Source organism: Branchiostoma belcheri, unplaced genomic scaffold (assembly GCF_001625305.1).
Source record: "Branchiostoma belcheri isolate BF01 breed outbred unplaced genomic scaffold, Haploidv18h27 scaffold16, whole genome shotgun sequence".
NCBI lineage: Eukaryota > Metazoa > Chordata > Leptocardii > Amphioxiformes > Branchiostomatidae > Branchiostoma > Branchiostoma belcheri.
The window spans coordinates 3502716-3527125 of NW_017803046.1; the positions used below are offsets into that span (position 1 = coordinate 3502716).

At 39.9% G+C, this 24410-nt stretch overlaps 1 protein-coding gene across 7 annotated transcripts in view; it reads right to left on the bottom strand.

Moving 5' to 3' along the window:
• Window positions 1-24410, bottom strand: part of LOC109465999 (nuclear receptor subfamily 6 group A member 1-like) — a 91659-nt gene that overhangs the window by 55053 nt on the left and 12196 nt on the right. For 3 of the 7 annotated variants that reach the window (XM_019763508.1, XM_019763510.1, XM_019763512.1), the window contains exon 2: window positions 3108-3353. In XM_019763508.1, the coding sequence (XP_019619067.1) occupies window positions 3108-3353 (246 nt within the window). Of the gene's footprint in view, window positions 1-3107; window positions 3354-10679; window positions 10702-11284; window positions 11334-21430; window positions 21437-24410 lie in introns of those variants that run through there. The other 4 variants (XM_019763507.1, XM_019763509.1, XM_019763511.1 and 1 more) reach the window with 3 other exon arrangements.

Genomic DNA, 24410 nt, shown 5'->3' on the forward strand with positions numbered 1-24410 from the left:
TGTCGTGTTCTGCTGTTCTTTCATACCTTTCTGCTCACACAGGAAATCCAGAGTCTGGGTCTCAGTTTCCAGACGCACAAAAATCTTCTAAACAGGAAATCTCATTTGCTACAAGCATAGTCTAACCGGTAGTGCCAGTAGTATGGTATTCCAAAATATGACCTAGATAAAGTGCATAGAAAAACAATATTGCACAAAAAGGAATGTCCTTCAAAATCCTTTCCTTACTCTAAGTATCAATCACTAGGGAATATCTAAGTATCCATTATTAGCCAGTTTTCATAACATAGGTGTCATAAGCAAGATAAAATATTGTTAAGTAGGGAAATAATCTGGAGATTAAGAAGACTTATTCCTTAATGCGGGGCTCATCTGTTCTCATGGTTCGTGGGGGTTGGAGCTGGGGGCAAAAGGAAGGAAGTGCTTACATGGGCTAGCAATGACTAATGTCACATAGCTCTCAGTACGGTGAGAGCCGAAAAGTTTGTACTTTAATCAGCTTCCTGTTCAATTACTTGGAAATCCTCACTGATGGGCATGGGTTTTCTGGAAACTCACTCTCTCACTCACTATCGTCTGTTGTTCCATGTCTTTCGAGGGTTAGACATACATTTGTAGATGTCATGGATGTCGTGCCTTGATGGCAAACAATTGCAAAATTGGAGTCTAAAATTACTCTAAAGCTTTGAGATAGGGCCTTTATCATATCAGAAAAAGTATTTTTATGACAAATGGGACTATGTAAGACTGGGGATTACTATATTACTATCCTTACACCAACGTTTTTACTTCTCTCAGTCACACATACTTGTTGACATGGACCATACGTTGTTGCGTATCAGTTCCTAGGTAGGTTCGTAAGCATTTACAAATGTAGCAATGAGAAACATTTCCCCTTGCAGATTACGGCCCAATCACAACCACTGAATTATTGATAGAAACGTTTAGGTTACCTCCAATACTCCGTTACACCAAGGAGAAATCAGAATGTGCACTTTGAAGTCAAGATGAATTTTTCATTGTTGGCCCAAATTACACTTTGTTGGAAATCACAAGGGGCAACCTACGCTGTAAGATCAAATACAGGTGTCAAGATACCGCTCCGAACTTACTGTATCTCAAAGGACAGACCTTTGAAATTGGCTCTAAGCTTTTTTTTCTTCAATGTTTTTATGTAACCGCAGCTTTTAAGGGCTCAGTCAGCTGCTTTATCACTCTCTGAGTCATCACCAAAAATCTCGCAAACTTTTCTGATTCACCTGAAGTGTGTTCACAATGTTTTACCAGCATCGGTGTGACGGAAATCAAACCTGGAGTAATTTGTAAGAGCAATAAAGTCAGCTCCTCTGAGGAGGCCGGTCCTGGATACCTTCATCAGCGTTCAGCCATCTCAATTAACTTTGATCCTTACATGTCCCTCTTCGTTAATGGACCTTCCAGCTTGGGTAATTGTGTTTAGACTGATGAGAAAAGAAGAGGGTCAGGAAGATCGATGTGGACGTAAGGACAACAAGTCAATGCTTGGCCCGACAGAGACCATTCACACATCTCAAACAAAATCTATACCGACGCGAATTGGTACGATGAAAGTCCTAAATGGCTGGGGGATATAGCTGGAAATTGGATGGCCGGAATCGCGACATTAGGAACAGAATGGAAGATATTTGGGGGGAAGTTTCCTTTCAACTTCAGAGATCAAAATGTCGCCTCCATGGCAGGACTGCCATGCACGGGGAGGTGGTCCTCTGATGTCAGCCCAATGACAAATTCACCAGCCTCACTAAATGGAAGAGATGGCCTCTTTACATAAATGTCCAACCAGTTCAGCAAGGAAAGCCTGACCTACAAAATAGTGCCCATGTCCATCCATACAAATTGACCCTGAAGGAAAACCTAGGCTGGGATTATCTCCTGCTATCTTGAAATTAGTTTGTGTCTTATGAGCTGAAAATCTCGCAAATTCGTCTGCATTACCGGCAACACGCAATGTATGTGTTCCGACAGTCGAGAATGCACTTAGCGGTGTGGTGCTAATCAACAGGTAGCTCACCAAATGATGCAGATGTGTACACTACTGGTAACACTAATATTACAGCCATTTGTAAGTGCAGTTTCAAATAAACAAACGAAACGGCAAGCTTAAGAAATTGAAGATTTCACACCATGAAGCACCAAGGGTTGTTATTAAATTCTTGTTTTATTCATTAATGTGAATTTCTTGATGATTCTGTCATACTGCACTGTCACTTCCTCCAAGTCTGTGGAGAAACTATCGGTATTTTGACCTGCACCTCGTAATATTTGAATACTACTATATAGTACTCAATTTCTACATCCAGGAGTGTAATAATTCTCAAAAAATCTTGGAAAGTCTCTTTGATGTCCAAGCAAGAGCATTGCAGAGAACGTGCATATGAAAAGAAAGCGTGCTCGTTATTGTGCTGAATGGCAGTAAAGTTGCCACAACAACAGGAAAGATGGGAAATCACCATACTTTGCAACAGTATAAGGATGAGGCTTTGTACAGAAGAAACATTCAAACCTTCAGTTCCCACAACACAGCAGATCAATAGTTGAAATCCTGTACAGACTGGTATAAGGAAAAGCACAGGTATGCAAGACATTGCACAGGATAAAAGTACCTGGGGAAAGAAGACTCAAGAAAGCAGAGGCTGAACAAATAGTAATACCGGTACAATATTTACAAATATATATATTTTGATAAGTCACTTACCTTGCAGGTTTATCAACTTTTTTGGCATGAATGTTAAATTGTATAGCAAAATAAAATCAGTAACCAATTCTTTTAAATATGTGTCTGACAAAAATTAAAAGGACCAAATTAATATTCTCCACAGTAATTTTCAATTTTTTTTCATTTTCAGTAAATTTCCAGAGAATCAAAAAACTATCTCAAAAAGGCAAAGAACAGCGCATCAAATTTTAGAGCTATTCCCAAAACAAATTTGAAAAGGTATTTCACATTATACCAGTTACATGTACATCTTCCAGAAGAGGATCTTGAAGTTAAAATGTTCTTGTACTTCTGACAATCATTCAATCATTCATTCCTTCTATGCATCTATCCATCCACCCATCCTTCCTACCTTGGCTGTACATGCTGAAGGCATTGCTGACAGACAAGGGTGTTCCTGAGAGGTCAAACGTGCTGTTGGAGGAGTGGGGGGTGAGGGGAAGGCTGCCCAGGCTGTCTCGCAGACCCAGGCTGTTCCTGCTGTCCTGTTTGGAGCCGAAGCTGTCCGCTGCGGAGCGGGGCGTCACCGGGAGGCCTGACATGCTGTCTCTTCCTGCCATGCTGATTCTTCCCTCATTCTTCAAATCCCTGTACCCATCTGAAAATATTACAAGAGTAAAACACTTCAGTCCACAGTTTTCCGTGAATAGTTTCATCAAGTCACTGAGAACAGAGACTCTTTTTACACAACTTTATTCACAGCCGATATTTCGGTGACTGTCTGTCACCTTCCTCAGGCCAATTCTAACCAGTCCAAAGAATTTCTCAGTCAACATTTTTTTCTTTCATCTTTTACTTGATGCCTGAAATCAAAGACAAAAGTTAGTAGGAATTGCCCAACAATCAAAAGTCCCTCCACACTGTCTTTCACTTCAAACATCGATCAAACCCAAGGTATGATGATTACCTTCTTCAAGAAGGTTATGTTTCTGGAATTTGTAAGTTTCCGTTATCATCATCTCATAAATATGGAAGAAAGATGCATTTACACAGTTTTACTGATTCAAACTTCCCTATTTTGTAATACAAAAGGCTGTTTAAGTGATATAATGTTGAGCATGATTTGCTTGCAAGGAATGTTTAAAAATAACCTGTGATAAATACATGTATCAGGTGAGACTACTCTGCCTAGGGGACCATTCTATCTTGAACAATTAATTCTGGCAGACTGATTACATACAAGTTTTCCAGTGACTACAAAACTAATGTGCTAACTTAATCAGTACACTATACCACAGCAGCAACTTTGTCACATGATGTATTGATGTAATAATACATTAATTCTTTCATCATCTATCTTGGAGAATGCAAATTTGCATTACATTTTATGTATGCCATATGAAGCATGAATAATATGGCATTGCTCAAATCATTACAAAATGCAACATGTTTCGATACTCGTTAACAGTTTTCCACATTTTTGTAATTTGTACAAGTAAAAGTCACAATTAAGTTGGAGGTTGAACATTCAGTGCGCAATAAACTGTTACTTTGATTAATCTTCTTTGATCTGCTTCATTTCTATGGTTACTAAACAACTACCAACATTGGGCATTAGCGATTAAACAAGGTCGAACCATTTAAAAATCCTGTCCGCCATATGGTAGGGGGCCTTGCCTTAGGCAATGGTTTTGGAGCTTTCCGTCAATACATCTGATACATTTTTCTCCATTTTAATGGGGAAGGCATGGGTTTGGTTTCGACTGATAACACACATAAAGGGGCAACGCAATGCATCAAATACAAACAGCCCCTGGAGAACAATGCATTGACATAGAAAAACATTCACATTTATCTGAATCAACAAGACATAAGCAGCAGAATCAGGTCATCCATTGTTGGATCATTTCAAGGATGACACAATGATAATAGGTCAAGACAGGTGTTATCACCCAAGTGTGAAATGGACAGGTATGTCAGAACTTGCAGGTCCAGTTCCCTTTCTCTCCACACAACAGACAGGACCTGACATCCCGCATCATTTATTATTACAACAGGGACAACTTGAAATAACTGTGGAGGACAAAACACACAAAGGCTTCTGATTTCCTCTTTATCTATTATTAATTGTCTCCCAACCTATTGACCCTTTTCTTTTGTAGCAACATCAAATCTAATAGCAACATGATAATGCAGCTGCAATGTACACTTCAAATGGATGTTCCACCTATTCTGTGGCAGTTCACAATACTGATCGTGAGTGATAGCGGTGAAATATTGCCTGTCCTCTGTCACTGTCACTTTGAATTTGGGACGACACCGGAAATTTGGAATCGCTTGCAAATTTCCGGAGAAAATATCTTGATGATTTAGATACGCCATGTGTGGCAGAAGCGGTTAGCGACCCCGCTGCTTTGCCATCTGGATCGAAATCCGTGGATCCAGAGGGCGGGGGTTCAAACCCCGCTCATGCACTTTATGACGGCATTGCACCAGCAGATTTAAAGGGGACATAAGCTTCCAGTCCGCATGTATGCCTCGGGCATCAAACGCAAAAATACCCAACACACTTATCAATTACATTTGTAAGTGCTTGCCTTCCCTCCTGTCACTCACGGACCAATTCACAGGTACTATAATTTATGTGGAACCTTTATAAAGACCATACAATATAGATATCTTGTATAAAACATGTAAGCATTGTAGCATTTACACCATTTTTGAAATGTAGAAAACACCTCTTCAAAATTACCAAGTGACACCTGTTTATTGAGTTTTTAAAACAAAAATATGAATAAAAACATGTTGTAAAGTTATCCCAAGGCCAAGGGCAAGTTTCATGTCGGACCAATTGAAGTTGTCAATCCCTCTGTTCATTACCTTCACTCTGGAGGTTTGCATAACATTCTTTGGGCAAGAACAGTTGCCGTCTCTTATCTTTGAAGTTGAATAACCTTGCGTCTAGGAGGTTGTTGACCATCCCTTGAAGGCCATTGAACCAGTACAGTAGACACATGGCCTTGGGCAGACTGCCAAACAACCAAGCCTTCATAAATACACCAGGTGAGTCACACCGCAGGAATGGGGTCAGCTTTTATACCATGTCAAACAACAGGTTCCTGAATTCTCCAACCAACGGCAGGATATTAAATCACGCCTCGCCGTACAGGTTTCCATCAATGCTAATGATGCAGTTTGATTACACACTAATCCACAAGAATGGGAAAAATCTCGCTTAAGTCTTCCCTTCCCAGGTACGTCATCCATTTCGTAGGATGCAAGGAATTCGCAATGATATTACAGGAGAAATTTATTGGGTCATCAAACAATATGGCTGGTGAGTGTGTTTGAGCGCAGGCGCAGAGACGACTAGACAGCCCGTAATCAAGTGGTACAGGGAAGGAGATGACAGGCAACTCTTTTCTCAGCAATATGATTGATCACATTTGATGGAGAAATTGGTTGATGTAACTTTTTTTCTTAAGAATTCCACTTCGTTTTTTCAAATTGCTATCTACTTCAATATATGATCCAGTCACAAAACTCTCATTTACAGAACATTTATACAACTCTACATGAAAATAGTTGTCCTAGCAAGAAAAAATATGAGGAAAAGTGAGAGTATCTCATATTATCTCTTCTTTGCTTACTCAGCAACATTACAGTATCCCTTAAGTTTACGTTTCCTTTCTCCATCTATCTTGAACTCTTTGCCAGTCGCAAAATATCAGTAGACTTTTAAACTTTTTTTTCAACAACTGCCATAGTCCCCAGCCATACTCTTCATTCAAGTTCACATGGTACCATCATGGTGTAAAAATTGTAGTCTGATCTCAAATTTTATTTCTTAACACAAACTTCTGTCAAGGGCAAGCATTTATTCTAAAGAAATTGCAATCACTGTTATCACATAATGTGGAAACAGGTGTAGTACATTGTGTCTTCATGGCAAAGTAGGATTATTTTTATTTCGTCCAAGACACAAAAATATGGCATGCTTTGCTAAGGGGAGGTATAAGAAGTTACATAATATCAACAACATTTACATGGGTTTACTTCGGGCTTCCTTGGTGCTCGCTCAGCCATGAAACTCGGTAGTTCGCCACTTTCCCCCTGATATATCATCAAGTGGTTGTGGCCTAATTACAGCAAGAAGCAATTACTCCTGCCTGGATGCTGCTTGATCTATGGTGTCTCCCCACAAACAGATCCAAGGTTCTTAATAAAGTGAGTTGTGTGACATCAGTGTTATCTGTGCCATCTCCTCTGGGCCCACTAATGATACATCTGGAGACTTTGATCGTAATTACTGGGCCATGTCTAAATGGACGCCTCGTACATCAGAACACAGAGCGCTGCTATCGACTTCTATCAATGATTCACTGGACATGTGCTACTTAAAGAGCAATAAAATGCCTGTCAATTTGTAGGTGTCACAAGAGTATCAATAGGAGCTCTAACTTTCCGTCTTTCGTGGAGACTTACACCAAAGACCCATGAGGCACGATGTACAAGGCAAAACAAGATGACAGTGTTTAATTTTTCTAAATAATATGAATGCCTAATACAATTTTAAAACCCTGGAATAGATGATGTTACAATGGATCAAGTCTAATGGATCGAAAGTTTTCTGAAGCTGGCATATCCTCACATTTAGCTATATCAATTTTAGCATGTACAATTATACAATTCTGTCATCAACAATTGAGTACTGTTTCCTATCCTTGGTTTTTTTTGGAAAGAAGTAGATTTTTGGACGGTGATGAACAAGCAAAAACCAATGCGTGTTAGTTAGGATGTCTCTATAAAATGAACTTTTGTTGTTGATCACAAGAACCAAAAAGGCAATTGGAGATGGCAGACCTCACCCCTTTCATGTATGTCAGAAACATACACACACAGACATGACAAAAACATTACATAATCTTTGCCCCATGGGAGGAGAAATAAAAAGGAATAATTATTGATATTCACAATATGCACATCTCCAAGGCAGAGGCAAATAACATATCATGTAATTATGCAAATTTAACCTCATTTGCATATATCACCCTTCTCCCTGCTGCTCCTCAATGCCCAGAATCTGTATTGACATCAGCAGTAAGGTGGAGGTTATTAGCATTTCTGGTGACGTGTTTCAGTTGATGGGAACTGACACTGCAGATCTTCTTGTGCAAAACAAACCTTATTGCCTACATTGATAAATCAATGACTTCCTTACCATTATTACTGACTTGTCTTCCTGGAATATTGATCATTTTGATAAAATAGGAAATTACACAATACATACCCTAATACCCTGTATTCTTATTGCTTTAGACTTATTGCTATAGTGATTGATGATATTCAGTACCACACCTAAAATAATGTACAGTCTAATTCTATTTCATGTATTTTACAACCATAAACTGTTTTTAATTCACACAATTCATGTTAATTCAGAACTCACTAACGAATCCTCATTAAAATACTCCGCATTTCATAAAATCAATATCAGTGCAGTACAAGTGAACATCAGCTGAGGAACTACCTACGTTCTGTTGGACTCATTATGCTAACAGTGGCAAAAGAAAGACTTCCCCTGGCAAAGAAAAGTAACAAAAGACTCACTTATGGACAAAATTGATACCCGTGTATGCGGAGAAAAGGGTCACTCTTCCCTTTGTGGCGTATCTATTTGTCAATATCAGCAGTTCCAATTATACCAAAGTCTATATCAATCCCTGGCAGCTTTGATACTTATGTTGCATTAGGTTTACCATCCATCCAGACTCCCAACCCTCACTGGAGCATACTTCCTACCAATTTGGCCAACTAGAGAAGGGATACAACTGTCAGGTGCAATCTTAGCTTCCATTCTTGTCCTACATGGAAGCCATTTCTCTTTGTCAGGATGAAAAGACATAGATACTTGCTCCTGAGGTTGCCATGTATTAGCAGGTCACTGAGGCAATTAGTTTTTTTTTTTAACTTGATCGGTTATGCAATAGTGCTGTCCAGAATAATAATGCTTTTCCACAAAAAGCAAGCTGCAAGGAACAGCTGATCATTCTACCATACTCCACCAGTGCTGGTGCTGACAGAAAGAATCACTGAACGGAAAGCATTTGGGTTGAGGAATGATTGAATGAGAACAGCACTTCTGTAATCCCAAAAGTAAGGAAATGTCAATTGTCACATAATGGCCAGGTAACTTTTCACCAACATCAATTCTGAGGAAGTCATTCTGTGATCCTTTACTTGCCGAGCAGGCAATCTCAGAAGTGTTAGGAATGATGCATGTTTGCCCCACATTTGGTAATGAGAACCTCCTGGGCTGAGAGAAAGTTGATGTCCATACTGGTGACCCCAGCAGGTTTACAGGAGTTGAACACCACCAATCATGTGCAACAACTTATCTGGGACACCGGGTAGCCTGCAGTGGTCTAGTGGGTAGCAATCCCACTTTTGGCTCGCAAGGTTTGAATTCGAATCCATTCTGAGCCCCAATCAACACACCTCTGCTTACAAGTTACAATTTACCTGCACTATATGTATTAGTAAGACTAGTATAGAAACAGCACCAGATATTGGCCTCCTCACACCAAAACAGATCACTCACCTTGCTTGCAATAAAAGGAACAGCAAGAGACTTAAAAGTCACCTGAACTGCACCCGATCAATGTTGATAAAATATCTTAACAAGATACATGTATTCCCCTGTTTCAGTGTTTGAAGTGAAAAGCAGAAATACATTGAATACCTAATATGCCTAAACACGACATCACTTGGCTACAAGCCCGGAGCAATTCTTGGAATTTAACTATAGAATGTTAAAAATATAACACTCATAATAGCAGGCTGAGCTCAGGATGGACTGACACACAAAATGCATTGTTCAGTATTGACGTTATTTAGGGCAAATCACACAGACTTCTACCTTCATCTTATAATTAAAAAAGGGAATATCTTTTTCTTTGAAATAATATCCTCTTCTTAGAAATCGGGAGAGAGGATTTTCTTTAAGCTGGAAGTCCTCTCCTGTGGAAACATACAGAACTTCAAATTTAAAGGATTGGTCATCCAATCACTTTAGAACTCATAGAAAGTTAATAATTTAGAGGGACATGAACTTCTATCAGCAATGTAAGATAAACAGTACTGGCAACTAGACTTAGTTTGCTACATCTCTGAGGCATTAAGGGGCCAAAATATGTATTTCATTGAGCATTTTGCAGTTAATTTAGAACAAGAATTTTTTTTTGCAAATCTGAAAAAAATGGACAGGGCGATCTGAGAAGCAACAAATTAAATTGGTGTGGCCTTAAAATCATTTGAAAATCAATGAAATCTTTCCTGATTATGGGTGGAATCTTTGTTCATGCACACCTTTTCTTGGTAACAGCACTCTGTGGATTTTCATTCATTGATTTCTGAAACTGTCCCAAACAATTTCATCATCTGCATACAAATGAGGTGTACAAACAATGGAAATCAATAACAGATATATTCATTTCTATTAGTGCTGAAAAGATAGAAAAATGTTTATCCCAGTCCTTTTTGCTGACAGTTTGATGCAAATTTTACCTCAAGAAATACAAGTGCTAGGAATGAAAGACCAAAAATTCTCTAGTCATGTACATTTCTTCTAATAACAAAAGTGTATGTATGTATGTATGTATGTATGTAATATAATAACATTAGTAAGACTAGTATTGTTTCCTTCAGATGAAGCCACATTGCGTTAACATAACCAGCATGCTGCCCAAGCATACTGACAAAGACCTAAAAGCTCCGCCTAGCGTTCCGCATTTCTAGGCCAAACACAGCAGCTCAGTTTGAAAACCGCCTGTGGACAGTGACATATAATGGACTCTGATGTTTACACTTTACTGCATACAGTGTGACTAAAGGATCGGTTGTTCTAACTATCAATGGCATCCTTCAATTCAAACCTCAAGTAAGCAGCACACCAACCAATTTGAGCTCCACATAGTGAACTTACCATTGAGTTTTCCCTGACAGTACTTGTATATACTTGTTCTACATTTAGACCATTGCTACAACCTCCAGTTTACCGAACGTTCAATGGGACAAAAGCCCCGCCTAGCGATCGGCATTTCTAGGCCAAACCTAGGGGGTCATGGATTTATACTATTGGCGGCATACTACTACAATGGACTGGGTTAAAAGAGGCTTCAGTCATAAATTAAATGATGAATAATGAACAGCAGTTCAGAAGCACAAGTTTCTTTGTTTCTTGTCAAGTCTACAGGATCATCTGAAAAAAATACCTCTAAAACAAGAGCAATGCCATACAACAATTTCTTACTTTGCATCACTTCACAGTGTGCAGAGCACATAGATTCGCAAGTCCTGAGGGGTTTTGTTTTTATACAAAGAGAAGACAGACAATCCTGTGACCTTAACACAGTCACAAACCATACTATACTTAATGCCAACTCAAAGAAACCTGAAGATACAAACATACAAGCCAGCTAACTTGACCTTCCCAAAATACAAACATTGTGCTGGTTAGAATAACCGAGAATGGGTAAAAAGAGGGTGTAGAAGTCGCTCCTCTTGACCAAAATGCAGTGTTGCACTCACCCTGAGCTGACCTGAAAGACAAGTTCCACCTCATCAACCAGTGGGCTTCAAACAAAGCAACAGCTCCCAGCACAACAACCAGGCCGCATTAAAAACCCTCCGGTAACCGCAAGAGGGGGCTGTCCTATTGTTACATCTCCTCTCTGGTCTTACCTGCGAAAAGTGTTTTTTGCCCTCGAAAGTACCAGACAATTGGATGACTTTTTTTATTTAATCGTATTAGTATTAGATGCATCCCACCAAGGACGTTGCGTCCTTGATCCCACATATGGTACTTTCAAAAGCTACTAGGAGTAGCAGGCACAAGAAACCCAGAGGAAAACTCATGACACCACAGAAGAAAAGGAGTCTTACTTTGTACATTCAAGTAAAGTTGCTCAGGTAAAGATTGCTACTTAATTTGAATGTTTTATAAAGCTACAGATTTGAACAGATCTAAGCACACATCTGAACAACTTACAAAAATTGCTGCTTTCAAACCCATTCCCAAAATGCCCGGGGTGATTTTCGTCTTTCCACCCCTGCTTGGTTGCTTCAACACTTTAGCCCCAAGCAACATTGCTTGGTAATTAAAGAATCTGGCTTCTCTATAACAGTGTGTCATCTTCAATGGACATCATTGTTATGATGCAAGTAACAATGAGCAGTCTAACCAACTCCTCTTTAATGATGACCACTCTCAGCACTGCTTTCTTCATATTACCATCATGTTAGGACTACCTGTCAGTTCCATTTTTTCCAAACCTATGTAAGTGTACATAGACATAAATATGGACGACGTAAAGTACAGGGCCTCAAAATGGTCGTTCATCATTGGTCTGACAGCCGAGTGGACCGCGGACAGCCATGTCATCCCGAACAAAGGAGATGCCCTTCCTCCGGACAATGGCCGAAGCCCCCAAGGCTGAGTCCACCCAGATAGGAGCAGCTGACCCCTTTGTGATCTAAAATTAGGGACATTGGATGCTGTTTTCTCCGGGGAATTCCTCCCATAAAACCTACAATTTTCAAAACTGTTGTTGGCTGAAGTGTCCAGCTTTGGCCACAGGAACAACCTGGCTTGATTGCTGATGAGCACTTAGACAACATTATATATGATGATTCTGAGGGTCACTTCATCATTTGCTATCTACAGCATGTCAAATTTTATTCTTGCTTGTTACATATAGCCAATGTATATGTTCTAAAATGTGTATCAAGTTAACTTAAAATTTGTAACTTAAAGGATTGTATAAAAGGAAAAAAATCCATTTTGACCAGCACAGAAGCATTTTTATTGCATCTTCATTTCAGAAATGGTCCAGAACGTGACCAATTGGCAGGCTTCTGATAAAAGCAGTCAGTTTTTATGGCCTTTTGACCTTCATGTTCGATTGGCTGCCTAAATGCTGGTGACTTGTTTTTGCCGTTCCAAGGGCACTTCATATCCATTATCAGTGGCCTTGAACATTCTGACACTGCTGCTTGTTGGAACTCTTCAGAGTTGGAATGTAAAACTAGTGGTGACCTGTTCATTTTAAAGCTCAACTTCAACTGACCACTACTCGGTTTGCCTGCCCATCCCCAGATAGTGTTCCATTACTGGACACAGGTGACCATTAGCCCTGCACATACTAAGAAGTAACCCATCATGACTTTGGTCATCCATCAGTGTTGGCCATTATCTGTTTTGGTGGAGTCCAGTCCAGATCCTTACCACTTACTCACAGGTCATAGGTGGTCAGGCTAAGCACACACGTTTCAACATTCTCTTTTAAATGACAATGTACAAATGTACACTCTTTCTAAATTACCAAAATTCTGTGATCCAAATAACAGTGGCAATCATACAATACCTTATATACAGATGATTTCCACTCATTTGAAGCTTTTGCTCATCATGTCATTTGTTTATATCCCTTTCTTCTTTAAAAAAAAAAAACAACCTTGCATAATCAGGTTATAAAGGTCATCCACACGTAGTAACACTTGATATGACCGGCTCGAACTGGAATTCTGAGTGCACACCTTTAATATGTAACATGAGAGTGACCACTAGGCAAAGGTCAGTTATACAACCGTCCTGCGGCCAGGCCGGACCAAGTCATTTCTCACCATCACTGCCTGTTTGTATCTGATGATACCAAATGTCAATGTTTGTTTTTTCCCCTGTACATTCCTTTCTCTGAGGTAGAAGGGGAGGTCCACCTTATTTTAGGTCAATGCACCTGCAGAGATGGTCAAACACTGGGTTCACCTTTGCCCCTGATCTACAGGGCAGCCATTGGTCATGTTAAAGGCATCCAATGCAATTTCAGGGTGGCAAAACTGGAATTTTCTGAATAAGGCAATCTGTATGATATTGACACATACTGTCCCACATTAGCACATTTGTATCAGTATTTCATGCGTAAGTTTAGGCATTTAAAACTGCAAAAACAAGCCCCAAGATTAGTCCTTTATTTTCTAGGTGGTACCCTAAAAATCAATCCAGGTCCTTCTGGTAACCGTTTTTCATCAGAATTTTGGGCATTTTTGCTCCGTGAATGTTGATATACATGTACATTGGGACGATATTATTTCAACTTAGTATGAAGGTAAGTGACTAGCATATTGACTTTGAAAAATCTGGTTTCCAAGCATGAAAAACTGCACTGGATGCCTTTAATCACAGAAGCACCTTCCTAACAGTTAACAGTCTTTCAAAACCAGCCTTTGACAATTTTTTGGGTCACAGAATATTTCTTTTCTATGACTTGTGGCACTAGCAAAATTGATCTTCCTGGTTCTATTTTGGGGGCTGGACATGGTTATGCATTTCGTTGATGAATATGCAGTTTTGTCAACCTTATGAGGTCCCGCACGTGCCCTACATAAAATGTGTTGTTACGGCAATCAGTCTACTGTAAAACCTAGGCTTTATTTTTCAATCCAAGATTGCATTTTACAAAACCGATTTTTTTCTTAATTCAAAGAGTACCAATAGAAAATGTCGATATAAATAACAATCCTAGTTTTTCACTTGACTGTATTGGCTGACCTCTCCTTCATACTCTCACTCCATTTTTTATTTACGTCCTGACTTGTCGGCAGTATAGCCTAAAGCTTGTGACACTACATGTAGCTGGTAATGAATCACAAAACACCGACACGCTCTTTCAAAAGCCCAGCAGTGATGACCTACAAAAGAAAAATTTTCACAATAACTGAAAAACTGGTTATATAAAATGTTATTTGGAAAGACCGCAGGCAATACCTTGTTGCTAACATCAATTTTGCGTAACCAGCCCAGAAGCGACAGCCCATGAAAGAGAAGTATTCACAATTGTTCAAAGAAATGAAGATATTATATATGCATAAAGGCTGAGAAAATTGGAGACATTCTGTGTCAAATAACAAGCCCAGAGGCTGAATGTCCTAGAAATAGAAAATGTACCTTACTGAAAGAAAGGCAATTTTTATGTAAGATCTTATTTGAAAAGACCACAGCAACTTTAATTTTCGCCTCTATAGGTGGTGGTGAAATAATCATAGCTGCCAGCATTCATCTCCCACATATTTTCTATTCTCGGCATGTTTGCAACACTTCAGTTCAGGGAACGAGTCTTTAACAAAAGATGGACTAAATCCTCGGATTAAATGTGAGGGACGGTTCGGACAGTCGACGGTAATCTGCAGCCACGTGGCATCCTTCTGTGGCCATTATCTTCTTAAGGGGAGCCACAACAATAGTGGCCAAATTACTGCCACTCAGAGTATGGCAGGTGTGGGAGATGGACACAGAAGTGACCACTAATCGTGGTGAAAGGGGCACAGGGCAAGTACTTGTGTCAAGACTCCTGCTCTCAACGAGAGCAGCACATAAAAAAAATCACAGAATTCTTCACAACATGGGGGTGGCCACTCTGTTTAGAATGTTCTGATTTCTGTTAAGTCTGCATCATTTGACATCACACATAATACTAAAAGCATGTGGTAGTTACATCAAATTACACTTTGAGCCATTTGGTAGATGTAACACTATAGTTACTGTAGATGTAACACTGTTCTCAACTGTCATCACCTGTCTAGGATTTCCTGTATAATATTTTTTGCATCCAATATGATTAGAACATATTGGAAGACCTGCCGACATTTTTTGCCAACTTTAAAAAATGTTCCCAAAAAACTAAAAAATTTTGTCCATGAGTAGGGTTTGCAATGATAGGCACTAAATAGAAGCCTTTTTTGGTGCCAATCACTGCCAAATATATCAGGTACTGTTCAGACTTCTGAGTATTCAATGATGACAGTCCATCATGTTGTAAAAGAATCAACAAGAACATGTGTCTTCCATCCTCTATGTACGACCACCTCAACTACTACAGTACTGACACACTATATCTAACAATCAGACGTATTCCATCAAAGTACACTGTAACTTCATCATTAATGAAAGTTTCAAACAGTCAGCATGATTAATAATCTTTAAATAACAGACATTGATCAATGTGAAATCTCACGAAATGAAGTCGCTTTACTGAGAATTCACTTACTACACAAAAGAAGCTAACAAACATCATTATATTGTTGTCACTCAGCATCTCAGACATCAAATGAGACAGAGGCTTCTTAGCAAAAATAGGTCAGTCCAACATGATTCTAACAAAGGCTACTGTAAGCTAACATGACAGACAACATACACAAGTGGGTCTGAAGGGGTTATGGATTGTATGGATCTCAGAAGACAGGCAAGCAAATTTGGGAGGTAAATCTGGGTTAATAAGAACGATCAATCACGGCTCTATGTGTACATATTCATTGATTTATTTTGACACTAGCCTACAGTAATAATACTTTGATTTGTTCTGTTTTATTAGACAAGGCCTTATAAACTCCACAGTCCACCCACAAAGAATAGATTTTTTTTTATATTCAAACCTTCATTAGCAAAGTTTCCACGGACATTAGGGAGAAGGCAGAAACTACGGAAGATGGCACACAGACTAAACCTTCGTGGAATCAAGCATGACTTTTATATTTTCAATGCAGTTACATCTATAAACAGCATAAGATATTTGTAGGCAGGACAACCAAAAAGTCTTCAATGTACAGTCTTTAACAGGAAGGAAAATAGCTTCAATCACAAAACGTAAAGAGAAAACCATAAATAAATCAGAGTTAGTTTTGAAATAACTTTATTCTCTATTTTCAGAAATTTGTGAGTGAAGTGAACTATCTCACATCCAGAAATTAGAAGATGGGTTGAAAATTATGGGAAAATTTGTTGCAAAGGCGATATACAGTACAAAAGTAATTTTCTAAAACCCAAGGACAACTTTAAACTGATATAAATATGTTCAAAGTTGCTTCAAAAAAATATACAAAGAAAGACACAGTGGTCTCCTGCATAACTATGTGCTTTACGAGCAAGTGTGGTCCCCTCTCAGTCCCTGAAAAATTAACAGTGTAATGTGCACCTCCTTTTCCCATGCAACTCTATAATTATGCCTGAATCAGGCGCCCGATGTGTCAAAGGCACCTCAAACCGAGCCAATGGTTTCCATAAAATCAGCTGAACAATACCACTCCAGGACTTTCCCAACTGCCAGCCGGCCTGATTCATGAAGCTTGGTCATTGTTCTGCCGTATTTCCCATCCAGAGACCAGAAGTCTCTCAGGCTTTGGCTGTTGGCGTTCTGAGTACCCTAACTGTGCAACAATGGAGTTTTCATGGCATGATTGAGGTGGTCTACCATGGGAACAACTCAAAATGCACTCATCTGCAATAGGGGAGGATTTACAACATGGAAGCCAATTGACCCCAATTGAAAACAGATTTCCTATGATCTGCATTCTCCTTTATTTTCATACCTAATATGACAAACAGCTAGGCCTTCCACTCCCTTTGTTATGGAGGCAACAGAATGCAGCTGCTCGCCAGAGCGTTCAAGTTTGGATGAAAGTCAGCTGATGTTTAATTCAGCAGAACTTTTGTAGGTGGCTGAGAGGCGAATTTCTATTGTTCTATGTACTACGCATGCATTGTCAAGCAGGCCACTCCACATTTACATTGCCAAATGTGAACGCAATGTTACAGTATCTAATGTCTAGTAGAACTGCATTACATTTGAATGTATATAGCTAAAGATAAAAAGAACATTTAGAAACTTCAAACCTGACTCTAGGCACAGTTTGTTTTGAACAAAGGCACTCCAAAGAATAATTTTTCTTCATCTAAAAACAGTAGAAAATCAGCACAAGGGACAGCACCCATGTATGGGATGGCATTTGCCTGCACCAGCTCTAAGACTGTCTTCTTCATGGGTGTCTTCCTCTATTGTAGCAGACGTATGTACAATTGACAGAGATGCACTAGTTAACATTGGTAGTTTTCTCACAACTGACTTCTCATTGAAAATTGAACTTTAAAAGTACAAAAGTAGGAATGAAATTTTGAAGAGTAAAAAAATCATTTGCAGCAAAACACTGACATTAACCTTTATCCTTCTGTGGGTTCATCCTTGTCCTCAGACTTCTATTCCTTATACAAGGGGTGGGTTAAGGCAAGGGTAAAGTTTTCCCTGAACATGTTGAAATAATCATTAGATGCTGTATTAGTATCCAGTCTTTGATTATACTGCCGCAGGGGTCCTTGACGCACAAGAGAGTAGCAGCTACATTTGTAGCTAGCCTTGCTAGCTGAACACGTTGAAATGATCATTAAAAAGTCCACAGTAACAGATAATCCTATTACAGTACCCTTCAACATGAGACCAAAACTTTGGTCCAACATACGAAGAACAGTAGCCTAACTGAAATCACCAATACACACAGATGCAAAAATTAAATTGAAATTTACAAATACATGGAATTCTTTAGCAGATTTTACATGTACTTTTCCAACAGAGTAGGACAATACCTGGGTGGAAAGCAGTACTCAGTCCTTGCTAATGATTACAAAAGACCATGACCAGCAGAATTACAGTTCTGGTTGATTTATCATTTTCTCTGCTCTTTCCCAGGCTACTAATGTACTGATAAATGACATGTCTGGACATGTCCGAGTACCAGGCTAGCCGAATACATACAGTCTAGTTTTCCACTTTTAGTTCAGTTGTGGCCGGGAAAAGCTCCACTTTTAACCAGCTTACAAATGTTACATTCAGAAGGAAAAGTGACTAAGTAGTCCTAAAAATAGCTTCCTGATCTGGATTCCCATATAAACAATCAACAATTTGTACTACCTTCAGTACAGAAGGGACAAGTATACATTTGCGTATACATTTTTTTCAAAATTGTTTCTTTCAAGAGTACAGTATATTTGCTGTGCTCCTAAACCTTGAGTGGTACATCAAGACAACATATTACAATATTTCTAAATAAAGTAATCTTGAGTCTGAAAGAGACCAAAATGGAATGACGCTAAATTCAAATCCGGAAGGGTTTTTGAAAGTCAAGCCTTTTAACCAGGAAAACAGACATCTCCTAGAGTATACATGAAACTCGGCAAACTCTACTCACAGAAGGAGTCGTCCCAGGACGTTTTGGGAAGACAGTACCCAGCCTGCAGGAATGGAGAGTCAAGATGGATCCTTTTCTCCAGTCCCAACTGGGCCATGTTCTCACAGAACAAACCCGTGTCCTGTCCTCTTCCCCCGGATGTCACAACTAACTATTCAATTAGCAGGTCCCGAGGTTGGCGTCCTTGACTGTCGTGTCAGCTGTGGGGCAGGGGTCCGACGAGGGGTCAGCGCGCTCGTGTCCTCTCCGTAAGGCACGTGAGGACGAACAACTCCTGTCCCTGTCTCCCACACTTATACAGGTCAACTGATACTTGACTCAGATTGTTCCCTACGAGCCAATCGGATGGCGGGGGTCAAAAGTCGGGACCTATCCGCTACCAGGGGCACCTACCACGCGACTCCTTTCTACTAACCTAAGTCAACATTCTTGCATAAATTTGAATGCGGGTTATTGTTGCCGATTTAATTGTCCCCAACGCCCAATAAAAGGTGAGGCCATCCAGGTCAGGGAGTCGGGACCTCGACTGAAACAGCGCGATTGCTCCTTTCTCATACCTTTCAAACAACTTCTCGCATAAATTTGAATTTCTCCCAATGGCCAATCAGACTACAGGGCAAAGCCATTCAGGGGTACAGCAGGCAAGGTCAGCCGAGTCATGACCTCGCAACAAGCTTCCCTAACCCCATATAATTTCTACTTTTTAATGACAGGTTGGGGGTATTCTCGCATACATTTGGAACACTTCCTTCAAAGAAATTTAATTGTGTAAGCAGGCGTTGAATGCGTGCAGGCGCCAGGGTCAGGTACGTCGTGACCTTAGCAGTAGGAACAGATCCCAGCACATAGTCTGACTCTTCAATGGCTTATGATTGAACAATTCAGCGCTCCCGGTCCCCGGTGCCACCGCAGACACTCGTGTTACCAATCTGGCAATAAAAAATGACTCCCAGCACCTATTGTTCCAAAACCTGGACTTGACAGACGTTGGGAAGGGAGTACAACAAAAGGAACCAAAAGAAATTTCTCACGCTACCTTTATATACACAATATATACACAATAACTGGGAAGTATCATAATATATATAGTACTTCTAGACCTGAATCTCTTTGATATCCATGACGTTGATATCCATGACGTGCTGGCATATATGCATAACATTTACATACTTAAAATAAATTCAAACTACTCTGTGATATAATATATTTTACTTTGCTTAAAAATTCTTCCATTTTCAACATATAGAAGTAGAATTAAGTTTTTTTCTGTAATTATTATGACTATCTCACAACCACATATGTAGTTGTTAGTCTTTGGTCCCTTTCATGCATAGGGCAATAAGTTATTGAATTGAATTGCTACATCAGGATTTTGAGGTAATATATGGAGCTGTTGCTCCCCTTTGCTGAACCATGTAATGTGCATTGAATCCAGTCCTCGATGTACTGTGTCATCGAACTTTAGACTGTGGGATAAAACCACTGGCCTTAACTTTAAAAATCAACCCAAATAGCTGAATATCAATGGCATACAATATATTGGATATGATATTGAAAGTGACAGTTCTGAATGATCACTGCTATCATACATCAACAATAATTGGGTTATGACATTTCTCTATTGAAATGAGCTAGAGATCTGACTGAGATATACATGTACAAGGAAACGAGTTCAAAGTCATCATAAGGTGGCAGAGATTATTACATTACTCAATGTTACATATGGCAAGACATTGAGCCAGCCTTGGAACATCAAATTCTCTTTTCACTGTCTGAGTGAGTTTTTACATAACTTCTTTAAACATGTATATTTCAATACCATACATACACATACCCAAACATCTGCACAAATACTTGACAGTCATAACTCATATCATCAGATCTGCCAGCCTTTTTTTCCTCGCCTGCAAATTGGAGGATGCAGGTGTTCCGGTGAGAGTAATTGGCTGTCAGATCTGTAAGAGTCTGCTTGTTCCAGTTCTTCCCCCTGACTGGACAGATTTACGGGCACGGGTCCAGTCGGGACAATGTAGGTGTAAAATACAGGGTGACACGGAGCTCCCATTGCCAGGCTGTTGTCTGACGACCCGGGGCAGAGGTGATCCCGCTGCTGACCCCTCCCTTTCTCCGCAGCCAGCCATGCGAGCGGACAGGTGGTCACGCAGCAACCCGGACACGCCTGAGACCGGCCCGAGCGCCGCGTTCCCGTTCTCATTAATTCAATTGACACGAACGGGAGTTTATCTAATTTGCCCCCGCACGAATGTCGCAACAGGTCATATTTGTTAGCGGTAATCGATGTTCGATGACAACGCAACAAGCGCAGAGGTTAAAGTGCAGATCATAGCATCCCCGGGAGATCTGCTAATAGAGTTAACTTTCTGTTCAAACAGCTCCTTGAAAAAAGTTGTCTACTCATTCTAGGAATTCAATAACCACACCTCAATAAACCAAGTAGAACAGCAAACTTCACAAATACCTTTCAGAATGGCTAATGTCTTGTACTTGTACATTCAATAACACAATAGAAAATCTACCGCATGCCATGAAATATTGAGTGAGTTTTACGTAATTACCTGTCTTCGCAACCAATTATGATACTTTGGAAACGATAAATGTTTTACAAAGGAAAGTGGCCCGAAGGCACCTGAGAAAGAAACATACACTCACCTGTGAAGTGGACAGGAACAGGAGGCAGGACAGCATATGGAAGAGAAGAATACTTAGTTAGAATACCATAACGTACTTACTAGTACAAAAACATTGCCACAAATGATATTCCCATCCATTAAATACATCAATATCTATCCTCTCCTTCAATTAACATAACACTTAAGCTTGTATGTTCCTTGCATGCTCTACATTCATGATTATCATATAGAATATATGGGACTATTTGTATTATAGTCCTAACAACCTTACTGGTAAGACCAGTAAATTGTATGAAAAATTCTTGAAATAAAATGCTTGTCATAAAAGAGAGGGCTGTCGTAACTCATTCTATCCCTGCTGATATCATATGCAAATCATAGTTTGCTCTTATTGATAATCAATAAATATTTCATAAGAGCTTAAGCCGCTTTTATTTCAGATCCTTCCATTAAACTTATCTGCAAGAAAAACTATTAATGCTGCAAACCCAATACTGAGAGACAGCTTTGAACCACACAGTCAACGGCGTATCAAATCTATACATATCAACAAAGCTTCTGTAATTATTTCTTGGGAGAAAGGTTTGGAGACAGATGCTGTCGCCAAGTCCAGACGGCCGCGCAGCTGGGAAATAACATTTTCCGCCAACAATGTGGGATTCTATGGAGCACATGAGAGATATACAGCCGTATGTATACACGCTTCTCAGTCAAAATCGCTCCCACCATATATATGTCAGCGCTAACCATGGGTTTGATGTCCGAGCAAATTCCCGCATAGGTAAACAAGGATCTATCAACAGTGTCCCTCAATGCGCGTATGGTAAGTTCCGCGAATTAATTGAAAAAGTGGCGCCAGTGTCCACAAAAACAAGTTTTACAGGACGAGCGCCACTGAAAGGGACCCAGTAGCAGAGGTCAAGTGTCACAACCCCAGGTCAGTCACCACTCATTAGCTATGCGCATATTAACAATGCCCACACGTGCCATTAGCGAAGTGTACGTACATCAATCTATCCACACATTTGTTCACAAAAGTGATAGTTTACCGTGGGAACTTCCTATCTGACACTTCCTACAAGGTAACTTTCAAATGCTGTTTAAAGCCAAAAACAAACGACAAAAGGGGACCTTTCGGTAGTTCCAGCAAGAAGGTTGAAAACATCCTTTCTTTTAGTGATGGCCAAAGGCAATCAGGATTTTATTGCACCCAAGTGTATATGCAAAACAGCCCTTCAAGCTGCTCTTTCCAAAAACTAATTTTCTATCTAATACTTCAGCCAATATCCAGATCCAACTCATTTATCATAGACTGTCACATTTTCTGTACAGTCATGAACCTGCTCTAATTCACGTCCACAATCAAGGGCCCTTCTCGGGGCATACGCTGAGATAACACGGCTGCCACGTGCTGGTTTGTCTTCTCTCGTGCACGTGGCTTTTCCCGCGCAGAATTTGAAATCAGCAAGGTCGCGAGCAGCAGGCCAGGGCCGCGAGGTCAAACCTCCTGACCTGGACAGTCATTAATAAGCCAAATGGCAGGGGCAAATATGGCCGTCGGGAGGGCAACAAAAACCTCATGATAGTCCCTCCATGTTCTACCTTCGTTTACGTGTTTGTTCCATCCAAAACACTGTACGGCAACTGTTTTGGAAGACTGGCTCTAGTTAGTAAGTTAATCTGTATCAAAAAAGGATGTAAAATCAAAGTAGAAACTCAGAACATCGGTGTTACAAAAAGCAGTAGATGTTGCTAACACAAGTTCTACCTTTAGTCTAGTCTGTGTGCCACTGTATTGTACTGTTTTGTCATGATATTTGTTACTTAGACCATCATTACAATCATGTCTTTGACTTTGAAACATTGAAAGCCATGACCAAATGTGCACGTAAGTCACGGGCACAAAAAACTTGCAGTCCAACACAACTGTGGCCAGGTAGCTGTCTTAAAGCTTTCTTATAACAAAGCATCCTAACCTTTACCCTAGCATGCTTTCAGGCAGCTGTCTCAGGCTAGAAATTGGAGATAATTCTATATGGCGGCTATAAACTCCTGCAACTTGTACGTTGAAATTTTACACTTAGACTTAAGAGGCCACCATCATGGCACAAGAAAAGCGTACATTGCACTGTGATTTTACAAGTAGGTTCAGCACTTTCATTTGACCATATCTAAATCACACAGAGCAGAGAGTTGAGCGAAGATTCTAAAGCACTTTCTATATGAAAAAAATCATATCAACGAAGGTTTTGGAGACGAGAAAACTGGAACATCTTGTTTATGTTGTGTTTGCGCTTTGCAGAAATAGGCCAACTTTGTACAAAAAGGTCGGGTCAAAAGGCCAGACAACCTCCAATTTGATTTGTTTCCTGAAGCTATTTCCTCTCAGGCTTGGTGAAAGCAGGAAAATGGCCGGGTATCCAGGGGTCACTTAACCGCTGACCCCAAGGCCAGGCTTTCTGAAGACCAGGAATGTAGCGCTGACCTCCCCATTGCCGACGCTTCCCTTCACGTGACCTTTCCCGCGGAAATTCAAACGTAGCGTGGCTCACGGTGGCTGACGTTTGGTTCGCAGCCTCCAGATGTACCAAGTTGAGTTCCGCACCACAAGACCAAGGGGACCATTACACCTCCCCTTTGGACCCAAAAGTCATTTGCCTTAATGGTTTGCAGCTGCACTGGGCAAATGCTTCTTTCATGTTTCATTTCAAAATAAATTGAAATTTTCCATTCAGTAATAATGGCATCAAGGTGCAGTTTTCCTACACTGTAACTGTACGTGTTAGCTTGTCACAGAGGGCCAATATACATGTATATAATACTTACTATTAATAGTATCAAACTACAGTCAGCCTTTGGAAGTAAAACAATGATTGGTTTTGGTTTATTTTTATGATATAACATTATTTCTGAAAAATATTTTTCCAAGCATTCTTGTGTTCATTATTGTCCTAAGTAAGTTCTTGTAGTACAAAGCCTCTATTTAAAAAATC